We start from the raw sequence: 15,544 nt of genomic DNA, 5'->3' as shown, positions 1-15,544 counted from the left end.
AACTACCCACTATTCCCAGAGAATCTGAATGGAACATTGGAGTAGGCCCCCCGACCCTACTTGAAGTTCAAAAGGCTATAGGTAATCTGAAACGAGGAAGAGCAGCTGGTCTTGATGGATTGGCCCCAGAGGTCTTTAAATATGGTGGTCCAATTTTAGCGATTAGGTTGACTAATATTTTGGCTAAAATCTAGGAGCTGGACGTAACCCCATCCGACTGGTCACAATCACTGATTGTCTCGATATATAGAGGGTCCAAATCATCCTGCGATAACCATAGAGGAATTAGTCTGACTAACATAGCATCAAAATACTAGCCTCAATAATTATCGGGCGCCTAACTAAGAATCGTGAACTGCAAACACGAGAAAATCAGGCTGGCTTCAGACCCGGTTGTGGCTGCATCGACCACATATTCACCATTCGTCAAGTTTTAGAGCACAGAAATGCTTATCGGCGTCCAACAATGGTAGTTTTTCTTGACTTGAAAGCAGCATTTGACGCTATAGACCAAGAGGCTCTGTGGAAGTGTCTATCATTAAAAGGTGTACCTGAGAAGTACATAAACCTTGTGAAGGCTCTTTACTCGAACACTATCAGTCGAGTAAGAGCTTGTGACGAACTGTCATCTGATTTTACAACCTCAGGGGGTGTCCGACAAGGTTGTCGACTATCCCCATTTTTGTTTAACTTCATTATAGACCTGTTGCTGGAAATAACACTCTCTGCGACTGAATTTTCAGGAATTGATCTTCTACCAGGAAGTTCACTTATCGACTTAGAATACGCAGATGACATAGTCCTGTTTGGTGAAGACACTGACAAAATGCAGAGTCCTCTGTTAGAACTGAGTAATAATGCCAGGATGTTTGGGATGCGTTTCTCCCCATCCAAATGTAAATTGTTACTCCAGGACTGGCCTGCGTCAACACCCGAACTAAGGATAGGGGCGAAGTAGTCGAACGCGTCGACAACTTCACTTATCTTGGAAGTCTGATCAGCCCTAATGGGTTGGTGTCTGACGAAATCTCAGCACGGATTCAAAAGGCTCGTTTGGCTTTTGCCAATATACGTCACCTATGGTGAAGACGAGATATCCGTCTATCAATTAAGGGACGAGTATACTGCGCATCAGTTCGCTCTGTTCTACTTTACGGCTGTGAAACATGGCCATTAAGAGCAGAAGATATTCTTATGTTACTAGTATTTGACCACAGATGCCTTAGAAATATTGCTCGCATCTTTTGGGATAACCGGGTAAGTAATATTGAGGTTAGACACAGGATACTAGGTATGATGGTAAAACAGTTGGTGGGATTGTGAATTTTCATCGACTGAGATGGTTGGGCCACGTGTCACGTATGCTTGAACACCGATTACCATGACGCGCAATGCTGACTAGTGTAGGGGATGGTTGGAAAAGAGTTAGGGGTCGCCATACCAAAACGTGGCATCAGTGCTTGAAGTCACTAACTTCTAGTCTGAGCCATGTTGGTAGATGCAGACTACCTGGTTGGGGTCCGCGTGACTATCGTAACCAATGGTTGGAGACTCTGTGTGACATGGCCCAGAATCGATCACAATAGCGTAGGTGTATACACTCTTTGTTCTTTTCTTAAACGATGAGATTAAAATTGCTCTATATCTTTCTTACTTTCTGTAGTATATCCTTAAATGCAATCTCACTTTTATATATTACCACCATAGAATTAACTACTTCTATGTTTTCGGTGTTCGTGATGTTGTATCAATGAGGTATGACAACTTGGACCGATGCATATATGTGCCTGGTCCTACGTTGTAGATGACTGACTTTCTGATAAAAATGTTGCTTGTTCTGAAATTTGTAATATCTGGTTAATATCTGCTTCCCACACATACAGTGACAATGACATGATGTTCGTTTCTGAACTTCGGTTTTGCACTCAGTCTTAATATAGAATCGGCTTAACTGAAGTTTATCGTGGATTTATACTGCATTTTACAATCATAAGCACGAACATGATTCCCCAATGTTGAAAAAGACTAACAGTATATACCGGGATCCCGAACTTTGACCCCAAAATATAAAGAAGTTGCTCGTAGTTGATGAACAATGTAAATGAACACCAACAAATCGTTTTTTTAGGCAGCTTGATAGCGGAAATCAAAGTCAACCCTTCCTTTACTAGTCGAATATACTTCCGTTCTGTCACATTTAAAGACCGCATTATAGGTTTTGCCTTACCATCTGAAAAAGGATGGATGATAAGAGCAGTAATACTATAAATGGAAGCATCAGTGGAGAAAAGTTTTTCCAGTTTCGCGTTAAAACAAGTCAATAATAAATCTTGACTTTATTAAAGGAACTTCGATATTGGTCTGAACACTTCCATGTTGCACAAGCTGTTGAGAGCTGATTTGACGGATGTCTTAGTGTTTGGATAGACAGAAGAAATATACCATAACCTCCGATAATATCCAACAATGATCATACTGTCATTAAATTAGTCAGTGCGGGCATTTGTTTAATGACATTTGTATTATCTGGATCCAGAAGGTGGCTTTACGTCGAATGGGAGTCCGTTGTACTTGTTAAGTTTACGACGAGCGTTTATACTTAGAAAACGTTTAGAATCATAGCCAACTTTAATTTGTAAATAGTCATCACATAAATCAAGTTTTGAAAAACGTCCACCATTTGATTTAATGAACAAATCCTCATGTCAGGGTAATGGATATGAATGATTTTGTAAAGCATCGTTCAGTCCAGTAGAGTAGTCAGCACATAGGCCGTTGATCCCATCGGCTTTGAACTACAACAACAGATGTCCATGGTGAGAAAGTAGTTCGTTGTATAACTCCGAGTTTTTCTAACCACTCAAGTTCTTTATCAACTTTATCAGTGGAGGCGTATGACACTTTTCATTCAGGACGAAATACTGGTTTCACTCCCAGTAGTAAAACAACCCAACGTGTTCTGAGATACACTTGAATGTTTCTCAGAAAGATCCGCCGCTCTAAAAACTTTAGCTCTGAATGTTACAGTTTGCACAGACGAGTTAATAACAATGTAGGAGTCATTTAATGTACATACCGTGTTCAAATAGATATTTGAGATAGTGGAGATTTGTAGCTTAAGTGAATGCTTTTGATGGAGTTTTGCCCTCTGAGCTGGATGGTTTGTCAGTTTGTACATTTTTTCATAAATAAGTATGATATCGGATTCTATGTCTAGTTGTAGACAAATATGAACGTCATTCAGTTATAGATTAAAGTGACTTCAATTGTTAGTTAAATTGCATGTAAATGTTAAATATATACATTGCAAATCTACCTTCTGGGACACGCGTTTTGGATTTTCAATCTAACCTTATAAATTAAATTATAATCAATTTATGATCGACTTTACACCATACATTTCATCGGTAATTTATACAATGGAAAGTTTTAGCGAAATGTTATTCACCACAAAACCAGAAACTTGTAAAAGGTTGCTTTGATTGTGCTTAGTGTTGATTCCTGACAGTAACAGTATTTTGACTGCATTATTTGACAGAATGAATATTAAAGTTTATTAAGGTTTCTCCTCTAGTTTCTATCATCGCAGTATCATATTTTAAATTTACCATGGGTTGACGCTCTGTAGTAGTCATTTATAATGTCATTCCATTATCTTCAAAGCAGAATAGTAATCGTGTTCACACTTTGGAATCTGTGGGTAGTTGTAGTCTAGAAACAAATGAAAATGTAAACCGGTGATTTGATAATCTATTTAGTTTAAAGCGTTGAGCTTGTAGATTAATCCTGCCTGCCTATGCCAGATTATCTTCACCAACATCCTTGGTTAACTGGAGGCGTTTGTAACGAATATAGAATAACGTCTGATGTTCAAAATATCAACGGTTTCATCAAAACTAAACGCCCTTGCGTGATTTGGTAGGCTATGATTTCTTATATTTGTAGTATTGTTGTAGGCCAAATTTTGCGTTAGCAGTCTTACCTTTGAATCGGGCCAGTAGATATGAAGTGTCTATTATTTAAGAGAATGTAAATAAACTATGAAGCCCCGAAGAAATAAATATTCCACGAACCTACTCTAGTTGTTAGTTATCACAGATTTGAATTCCCTGATGCTTCTGTGTTTTCTAATGGACAGAACTTTCATGTTAAGAGTTCGAGAGATAGCCAGTGGTAGGAGAACTTCTGATCTCAGCTTGGATACACTGGCTGTATAACAGCAAACACGCCGATTATGATGTTCTAGGATGAAAAAAAATGATATGAAACCTTGATTACCTTTTATTAAGCGACAATTATTATTATTATTATTAATGGCCAGTCAGTCAGTTACAACGTAGAACTTCATACGTACGTACATCAGTTTGAGTCGTCATACCACATTAACACAGAGATGCAGTTGTCGATTTAAATCCCATAGTAGTCGAAGTAGTAAGAGTATAAGCAGTAATCGGAAAGATTAGGGTTTGAAGATGTTATCCAATGAGTATAATGTAGTGAGATAAATTTGGAAAGAGAAAAAAGATAGAGACATGAAGAATTCAGAAGATTAGAATTTGACAGAACACAAAGAGTAAATGCATCTACACCATCGCTTTATCAAGTGACAAGAAGAAACTGATAATTGCAATGTTTTGGTTGAATAGTTGAACGATTTACGAATTTCAGATCAGTTCAGTGAACCAAACTATCAATTGAACTGTACTATTCAATCAAGTTTTATTTATCACAATCATTGTATATCATATCGATATAAATTAATGAACAATATATTATCTGATAACTTTCATATCTACTCTTTTCTCACTACCTATGGAAAAAGGTAACACTCAGTTCATTGAATGATCAAATCCGAATTGGTTCAGATGGTAGAGAATATTCATTTATTCATGAATTAGCTAGAAATTTATCTAAAGAAGCTTATTTAGCTGCATCAACTAATTTAAAATTACGTAAAAACAATTTAAAATTATCCAATAATGGAAGTGACAGTAATTATGAGTATGCCAATAATGACAGTAACCACGATGATGATGATGATGATGATGATGAGGAGGAGGAGGAGGAGGAGGAGGTTATACCGTTACCACCAATGTCTATGATTTTAGGCACTGATCAATTGGATAATTATTGGCATAGAGTTTTACTTGGTATAATTGAAATTCAAGTTGATACAGTAGTTGTAAATGAAAATGATTTCGGTAAGTGTAAATATTTGTAAACAAAAAGTAACACTCACTATTTTAAGATATTCATTTCCTTTAATATTTCAATTCCTTTGCTCTGCATCCTTGTGATGCGTACCAGTTGCCCGTTTACTTATTATTGCGATAGTTTGCTATGTACTGTATTATGACTATGAAATATGCCATTTGAAGGTGGAGAACACCAACAGGTTGTAACGTTTTGAATGTTGTGTAGATGTCTTTGAGTAATCACTTTTGGAGTAGTGAAAACACGAGGTTGAGGTTAGTTTTATGGTAATGGGCAAATTGATCTTGAGTTTATAACGAATAAGAGTCATGAAGTACATAATATAAGTTTACTGAGTTTTACCAATTATTAGGACATAACAAAAACGTCAACGAATCACTATATGAGATTAACGTGACAACAATTCAGATATTTGAAAGTAGCCTTGTTAGTTTATTTTATATTTTATTTGAACACATACATATTGGTACAAACATATATTCACCACACAATTGTGTGAGGTCTATGATATTGTCCGGGTGCCCAAAATGAAGCAGTTGGTTTTCTTAGGAAGCCACACCCAGAGCCTTTGACCTGAAGGTCTGATAAAGCAGACAGTGGGGCACCGTGAAGAAGTGCATTCTAATGGTAGCCGGTGACCAACGGTTAGTTCATACACTATTTGTTCCCTCAGGATCCTGGAGCCCATGTGCACCATTGGTTTGGAATCAGGGTTTCCCAACTTTCCTAGATGAACTTATAAGTTACAAACTAGGTTTGGCTGAAGAATAACTGTCTGGTAAGAGAAGAGACACGTGTCTGCCAATCGAAGTCAGAACAAGGTGATTGTGGTAACAGCGGTTCTAAATTCTATCATAAATACAAATATATGACTTCACCTAAACAAATATTTCCACTCAGTTATTCAACCAATAATTGTTGCCACAATAATCGATCTAAATTACAATAAATAGATAAATTGATAAGAAATATAAGACAATTACCAAACACACCAAAAATAAGTATTATTCTATCCTTCCTGGATAGATCAAGTGTTTTCGATTCTGGGAATGTGCTTCAATTCACAACCAAAATGTACGATCCCGGCCAAATCCAGCAACAAAATGAAAGAGAGAACGATCAATATGGCTGCCGCCAAGATACAATATCAACTAAAACAACATAGACACAGTTCAGGAAGAAATATATAAACTCAGTGACAGCGAAAGAGAAAATGCTAAAACTGTTATGAAATAAAACATCACAATCTCAAATGGCATCAAAAAGGTCAACAATAATGAACAACTAAGGAAACTATTAAGAACAAATTGTAAATGAATGCATAGAGGGGTTTCACACACGAAACCTTCAAAATGGATCTCATGGGACTCACTGTATCAACCGATAGCCTTGTTAAAAAATCCTACATAACAAAAAATTTAAGTATTTATTCTTAAATCCACACGACATGTCTGTTTTTAAAAGAATATGATTATCAGTAAGAATGAATCGTACTTGAATATTGTTGAGATTTAAGAAGAGTTTCAATCCCGATATTTTAATATTGTAGTGTATTAAGATGTGCTCACATGTAGTAGATCGATTCAATATCCAGCGATAGCTTCAAAAACTAATAATATTTAAGATCACCATTGACCACACATTCCTCTCTCTCTTTCATAATAGTAAATAAAAGTCAGATGATAGGTTTTGTTGAGTGATGGACGCTCTGTCAGAAATATTACTCCCTTCTCCGTGAACTCTTTGACTGCGATCTCACAATGCATATCACCAGCAACGTTTAGAATTCCCCCGGATGCACTATGCGCTGATTGATGAGTTGAATATATATTCTTGGTTTCCCAATTTTCTCCTACGTCCTCCTGCTTATAAGTGTTTTATTGGAGGTTGTATCTAGCTGTAAGCGGGCATCATACCCATTATTGTTGGGAAACATACTTCCTACGATTATGGGAGCCAATTCTGTTAACAGCTACCGTCACTTTGACTGTACGTGACTTGAATCTTCGAGAATAAACTTTAGTTATAATCGAACGCTGATTGGATATAATGCTTCCTAATGTTTCTTTGAGCTTGTCATGTCTATTGCAAGAAATTTGCAGGATCATCCCAACAGCAGGTATAAAAACATTTGATTATTTCTTGCTTCATTTCAGGTTCACGTTTATTGGTCCCTATAATATGTGCTACAATCTTAATGATTGCATTAATCTGTATCTTTATTATATGTTGTTATTCACAAAGAAAACGTCGTGAACTCCTTATGAAATATGCAACAACAACAATAGCGCCTAATAATGAACCATCATCAAATTTAATTCAAAATTTATCAGACAGTAATAATCATTCAAAGAATGTAACTAATCCAATCAATATAACATCGATCCATCAAAATTACCCTTCATATCATCCACAATTCATATGTGAATCAACATTACAGTCGAAAAGATTTTTATCATCACAATTTCATTATAATATAAATGGAAAGAGAGTATTAGCTCATAATGATAATATCACCAGTAATATTCCACAAGGAGTCCGTACAGTCAATACAAATCGAGTAAATATGAATCAATACAGTGGACCAGTTATGATTTAAGTAGTAATTATGAAATTAATAAAAGATATGATATTAATATTCTACAACTATTATTGAAAGAAAAAAAATTAATAGAAGAACATTCATCTAAATTAGATGGAATAGTTTCATAGTATTTCGGTGACGAATTGATGAAAGACATTAAATAGGAAGGAGAAGAATGTATTTGTAAATTCTTAACGACGACTGAATTTGAAGTAATTCCAAGGAACAAGCATTGATCAGATTGCTAGGGCGAAAAGTTGAAGTCACTTCAGATTCATTCGTTGTGATTTTACAAATATATTCTTCTTTTTCATAGTTGAAAGCATGAATCAATTAAAGCTAGACCACCGAGGAAAACCCTGGAAGCACTGAACGACCGTTTTGTATCATTGTGGGACTCCTCAGTAGTGCACATCCAATATTTCGCCTCGCGAGATTCGAACCCACAATAGGACGAAACAGTCGTCCAGTGCTTCCAGGTTTTCCTTGGTGGTCTAGCTTCAATTGACTCATGCTTTTAACTATGAAAATAATAAATCTTCACAAGACCCCTTCTGATTCTTCTTCCTATTGAAAAGAAAATAAATTTTTGAACTGTAAATATTTTCATAGAAATTTATTATAATTAAAACGACATTCGAGAATAGGCTTAACAAGAGATTGAAGATTTGTTAAACGGTTCAATTTTGAAAATTTCTTTATGAACTCTTACTTACTTATGCCTGTTACGCCCAATGGAGCATAGACCGCTGACCAGCATTCTCCAACCCGTTCTGCCCTGGGCCATTTTTTTTCTATTTCTATCCAGCTTTTGTTCATTCTTCTCTTGTCTGCCTCCAGTTCTCGGTATTGATTGATATCGACATTGTAAATATTATTTTAGAACGTAGACCTTTCTTTTTTCGTTTTGAATTCTCTAACAAATTACCATTGTAGTAAAAAAGAAGGTAATTAATCAATATCAGTCATCTTTGATTTGAAAGAAAACATTGTTAATTAATCAAATATGACGTGGGACAGACACGGCGTTTTGGTCGGTATTCGATATTATCCTTAAACTTCGTGTACTGTTCACTTTAATAACCGTTACTGGATAACACCCCAAAGGTGCATAAATCAGAAGGTGAATACAAAGTGTTGATTGCGTTTAATGTTGAACCACACACAGATATCTAAAACTGCAGGTACGTTAAGCAAGAATGAAAGAGAAGTGCCGAAAAGCAAGCAAGTGAGCGAGAGGATGATAGAGTCCATGAACGAGTGTGGAAATGAATGAAACATCGAATCACTTGAGCGACTAATAGAAAGGCTAGCAGAATAAATATATGCGTAGACAGTAAGCAATGCTCAACCATACATATTCATACAAGTGCAACAATAATAAAGGTACAATAGCACAGATAGGTTGTTACTGTACGAGTGACTCTATCCGTTAAATAAGCGAACAAAAGGGCTTAACCAATTTAAATGTGAACAAACTCAATCGTACGTGAGCTGCTGTTACGGCATCAATGTACATTGATTCCACTCGTTACAACCAACACAGTAAAAAGAGATGAAATGAATAAAATACATAATGTACTAGCAAAATGGTGGTCTATGATGGTGGAAAAAGATAACGCAGAGAATATGATTGAATTCTGAACATAAGCAATATGTAGTAGTGTGTATGTCCGGGTCACTGGTCGATTTTGATTCATGTTACCCAAGATTTTCAGTCATCGTGGACTCCAACTGGATAGTTTAAAAACAACCAGTGAGTGGTATCATGAACTGATACCATGTCTTGGTTTGGGTACCCTTTGCGACTGCATCATATGGACGTAAAAGAACGACGTAAATGAACTGAACATATTATTTGGTATCATCTTAGTTGCCCCGTTTCATTTTCAACTATATGTTCTACGGCTTAAATGTATCCGCCTGTATGTTTAAGTTAGAATTATGGTGTTACTATCTCATCACTTTGAGAATGACTGGTCAGACATACTTATACTGTAGTTAGTTAATCGATAATATGCCCTTATTTTGTCTGATGAGTACCTATGCCTAGTGAATGCACATCCTACAAAAAGCGGCCGATTGAAAGTATATTTATCTGTTGATTATTGTGAGCACTTATGAAAGTACCCATGCAGTGATAACAAATTTTAGACACTGGCCAACTTGGTGAAAACAACAATAATGGGAAACTGAAATCATGAGACAGTGGACTCAAAATGACTTATGAACAAGTTGAAATAGGCACTCAGGATTCTTAAGCGTTGAAAAATTAATAATATTTGAATCCTTTTCTACTGATGAGTTCTACAGGTTGCTTGTTTTGTGTTAAATAAATTATTATTAACTTACTACCTGGTTCTTTATTGTCGGTCGGATATTGTATATATGAATTACGTGATCCGATTTAGTGATCGTATAAGTACCCATGTTTTTTCTGTACGTTTTTGATTCTTATCCACTAACCATTTCCCCTGCTTCTTCCATCTTCTGATTTAACGGCCGTGGATTTCTACAAGTTTAAGTGCCGTAAGTTGTACGTCGTATTCTGCCAAAATCAAGTAGAGGAGATTGTAGTACCGTGCTTCGCTAATCGTTCACCGCGATAACCGTTATAATACAAATCTTAATGGTGCATAAAATCAGAAGGCAAAGAAAAGCATTATAAGTAAGTTAACCCAGCATTCCACAGAAATAAGGGTGGCATGTACAACATATGGCAGTTAGCTTTTGCATTTTTAAAGAAAGTTTGCAAAAAATTGCAGTCGCTAAAAGTTCTAATTATTTTCCAAGCTGAAATATGGCTTAGGCACATAAGCTAAGGCAAGCGATTTTCTGTGACGACACTAAGAGAGCTTTTAGCAAAACCTCTCCATCCAAAAAACAATGAAGGAACCTCAGGAGACTCAGTCTTATGGTATCTGGTGACCAAAAAAGAATCATGCATTTGTTTCTTCAAAATGGTGAGACTCATATAGACCATTAATTTCAAACCAGTTTCTTACAAATCCTGTAGATGAACTCTCCGCAGTCACCAACACAATTTAAGGGTGAAACCTCTGATTTCATCTTATCTTTGCACAGTAGTAATACATCCCTTGAGGATGCCATAAACGAGCAGCTAGATACGAACCATTTGATTGGAAGAGTGGAGACTCTTTCCACCATCAATCGAATCAGAGTTGTAGAGGACAAAGTCTAAGTATTTCGGGGCTGGAATACTTCAAAATCAAGAAACTTATTTAATTTTCTTTACGTCACACCTCAAGTGTGAACAGCAACGATAAACACCTGGCTAATCAAATATATTTAACATAATTGTCGAAAATCTGACGCTGTAACCGGTACGTCAATGAGGTATTTGAGGTTACTTAGGCAAGCAACTTTCAACCACTCGATCGACAGTTCAAACCCATCTTCTTTTAGACGATAAAAATAGAATACTTGAAAGATGCAGACTGTATCAATTGGTACATCGTAATTGCTCTGAGTTCTATTACTGAGCTAAGTAATCACAGCAGTGTACTCACGTTAATGACAAGTGTTCACTTTTTGGTACATCGAAGTAAATTCAGATTTCAAACGGTTAAAGTAATAAAAGTTTCCAGTACTCCGACTAATCTCTTCAGTCCAATTATCTGTAAGCAAACAAAAACAAATGGAAATGTGAAGTTTCATTAATAATTGAACAATAGCTAAACAAAAAATGATGATGCTACTACTTAGATCGTGAATAAAGTCACTTAATATAAAACATAAAACGATCCCAGTTCAAGATGAGGCATAATCCTTTATAAATACTATAGAACGACGAATATTTTAAGTTGACATTTCACTACTATACATTTGTGTGGTCTATCGAGAGCGAATAAGTAACATAAAAGGTAGCATTTATCCATAACTATTAATCAGTATCTTAGGAACGAAATTAGAGTGTTAAAAAGCAATCGACCTTCTTTCTTATCATTAAATTCAGTCAGTCAATCACAATGGCTCAAGTTGTCTTACTCCATTGGCACAAATTCATGAAGTTGTTGGGCCAAGTCTCATGATATTAGAGGTAGTAACAGTATCGTTGCTAATAGGAAAGATTACGCATTGAAGATACTACTCAAAAATAAAGTATAAATTAGTGAAACAAAAGCACTGAAAGCATTGTAGAAGATTTTGAGGCTCAGGTTGCTTGAAGATAAAAGGTAAATGAAGTATGTTTGAAGGCCGATTGAACTGTACATTAAAGTAGGTATCATTACTACGGTTTGACTTGATAATTTAAAATAAATTGAGTAGATTATTGTAAGTGAGTAATATACTTGTAATATCTCAATCCGTAGAAACATCAGATTCCCTGACATTTCGTGACTCAATGTAAGCCACTTCTTCAGAGGACAAATAACCAAATTAAAACTAACCCATTTAAATAATACAAAGGAAATAAGCAAGAATATTAGATGCTTTGTTCATTTCTACTATTTAAACGGGATAATTTGAATTTTGTTATTTATTCTCTGAAGAATTGGCTTACACAGAAACACGAAACGTCAGGAAATCTAATGTTTCTACTAATTGAGATATTACAAATATTATTTGTTCCCTACAGTGTTCTGTCGGTTCGTTCAATTTCCTGTTTTGAAAGTAAATAATGGTCCTGCTCGAACTAGAGCATGATCCGAGTGTAAACATGTGCTTCAGAATGTGTGACAGTTTTCAATAGACCGCCTTCAACAATGAATGAACGATCTTGTATGTGCGTTTGATGGCGCGGGATTCCAGAATCCTAGTTAAGGAAGCCTGTTTTCATATCTGATACCAGATTCGAACACTATAAGCTCCAACATGTAGTTTGGAGCGTGGTTTCAGGAGACCGAATATAACATTTCGTGAACTCAAATAATGAGCATTGGTAGCGTGTGATGATAAAGATAAATGTGAAAGGTTAGTCGTGGAGGTGGAAGAATTATTGAGACGTGAGGCAGGGTTTCGATCGTCAAGAAGATAATCTTTGGTGCTCATAAAGGTATGTGGGCCGTTGTCACTGCCCGATACCTGTGTAATTGCTGGTGGTGGAGTGAGTGATGAGATCAATTCACGCATATTGAAAGCCAGAGAGGCTTGGGACGTCTTTGGTATCTTCGTGGTGTTGGGCAGACTGTAAAAGATCGGATCTTCAACGCGTTGGTGAGTGCAGTTTTACTCTGTGTTTGTGAAACATGGACTATCCGAGCTCAGTATGTTAGACGACAATAAGTGTTTGATCATCGTCGTTTTCGATAGATTGCTGACGTCCAGTGACAACATCATGTTAGTAGTGCAGAAGTTCGGCACCTTGTATTCGGGCGCAGCGACGATAATTCAGTTAGTATCACTATCTCAAAATATCGAATTCGTTGGCTTGGGCTTGTCCTAGGAATGTCGTTTCTGAGAATCGCAAGTCGTGCATTATTTGCTGACTCTGGAACTAATTGAAAAAGCGGAGAGATATTCAGTTTAGGAAATTCTTACATGGTGTGAAGGGAAGCTGCACAAGATTAGACTATCTCGGTCCTTCACGACTACGTGATTGAGGTCCTAGAGATATTGTGGCATGGTGCTAGAGATGTCAGATATAACTCGGAAAAGAAATCAGTGATGATCGTACCCCAACATTCATTTTGATGAAGAAAATAAACATAGCTTCTCTAACTGAAAGAACTCTTTCTGGTTATCGTTTCGCTAACTGAACTGCCTGTCCCATTATTGTTATTTAGCACTCACACACAAATTTCTGTTCGTTGTTGTTCTCCTTCATTCTACACACATGTTACATTCTCTATCTCTTCAGAGGAACAATGTCACTGTGTGGAGCATATGATACCATAAATATCTACATAAATATTAAGTAAGTATTCATTAAGTCCATTTCTGTTCCACAGGAGGTATGTGGTGTTGGCTACTTCTATCCACAAAATTAGTATATGGCGATTGTCGTGCATTGAATGCATTTCAGTAGAAGATCAATAAGGAGAGAACGGGAACGGCACGCAATTGGTATGTAAATGCATGAACAATGAAACTTCAGACTATAGGCTGATATTTGCCGAAGGATAGTAAGGATTTAGACAATTGAATGGTTGTTTACGAATTGACTTCCTACTGTATGAATGTCAGATTTGAGTGGGATATTCTGTATTTTGTCTCCAAATACATTCGATTGTCCACACTTGTGTTCTTGTTCACTACAGGTCAACTCCTGTCAAGATTAGCTCTGAATGTGGTACTCGGAAAAGTGTATTTAGTTGTGAACCCCTAAGTTGTCTTATCAAAAGCTTTCAAAACCCGAGAAAACTTCAGAAATACTTCGTCCAACCAGTGTTGGAACGGAACCTCTCAGTGAGATCTGGAAAAATATATGATTATGTGTCACACATTAATTAAATAAATGGCAATTAATTTACTCCTCTGTATGTTTGCAGAACATTCAGAATAACAAACGTACCTGAATCAAATAATCTTGTTTTCGGTAAATAAGTAAACTGGGAAATAAGTTTTGTTCTCATGCCATTTACTTTCAGTCTTGACCTCAGAAATACCATGAAGAATTACCGGGAGTATCATGTTTCAGTTTCACAGTGAATATCAGATATCTGGAGATGTAATACGCATTTTCTGATGAATCTCAGCTTACATGAAACACAATCTTCCCTCAAAATGATTCTATCCACGTAGAACCAGAAAATGCACAATTTGGTGATTAGTCACATAGTAAGTTGGTCGATAAGAGTCAGTTAGTACTGAAGTGTAGACAAATTATTGAGACAAATGATTGAAAACCTTGATATTATCATTATTCTTATTATTCTGATAGAATTTGTTAGAACGTGTTATTTCAGTGTTCGTCATCTATCTGGCACAGAAACTCACATATTTTAGAGAAGAATTGTTTCATAAGTGAAATAATTAGGCGAAAGAGAGAAAGAGACAATGTGAAACTGTGAAAGTATTTTCTTTTAAAAAATTAGTCTTCTCACCATAATCGCAGGAAGAGTGGCGAAGTTGAATGGTGTTAAGTAAAGGTGAAAGCATATGTAACGCAGTACTTGGATTTATTCTTAGTGACTAGTTCTGTGTATAAATTGTGTGTAAAAGTGAAAAAATTAGTTTCTGAAATGATATTGTTGATCAGATAGTTATAGATTTCGTGAATACCCTAATGGTAACATTTCACACTAAAGATATATGACGAGACTTTGAGTCCCAGAAGAGGCATCAACTCTGTCAGTATTGTTTGTTTGTCTTGTTGAGTTGTGCCAAATAGCATGAAACCTAGGTCAACCAGAGATTTCTGTCGATGCGATCAGTGTCCACACTGTAACTTGATGATTAGAATTCTATCAGTGCTGATGGACATGACAAACATGATATGTGCTGCTACTCAGTGATCTGTGGTTTGTGTTGAACCCTTTCTATCAACTTTACGAATGGATTCTGGAGGCAATTTGGACACATATTTTGGTAATCATCAAACTACTTCATTAGTCAAGTTGTGAATTAGAATTCTCCAGGCAAAATGAAATGAGGTAAACATGAAGACATATTGTGTTGGGAATCTGAGGCAAACAACAAGACAATGAACGGCGCTTGACAATGACTTGAAAGGATAGTCTATGATAGAGTTGTTCGGAGAATGCTGATCTGATGCCTATGTTCCACGAGGTGAAAAACGTGAGTGTGAGGAAGTAGTAAAGAATACTGATAAATGAGTTGACA

General features: G+C 36.3%; 1 protein-coding gene across 1 annotated transcript in view; it reads left to right on the top strand.

The window, feature by feature from the left end:
* Smp_140600 (Jagged) overlaps positions 1–5,221 on the top strand; it is a gene marked incomplete at both ends in the record, with an annotated part of 51,736 nt that extends 46,515 nt beyond the window's left edge. Inside the window, one exon of the mRNA XM_018795479.1 lies at positions 5,109–5,221. Within this exon, the coding sequence (XP_018649788.1) occupies positions 5,109–5,221 (113 nt within the window). The remainder of the gene's footprint in view (positions 1–5,108) is intronic.
* Between the last annotated feature and the right edge of the window lie 10,323 nt (positions 5,222–15,544).

Source organism: Schistosoma mansoni, chromosome 2 (genome assembly GCF_000237925.1).
Source record: "Schistosoma mansoni strain Puerto Rico chromosome 2, complete genome".
NCBI lineage: Eukaryota > Metazoa > Platyhelminthes > Trematoda > Strigeidida > Schistosomatidae > Schistosoma > Schistosoma mansoni.
This window is presented reverse-complemented; position numbering and strand designations above follow the sequence as displayed.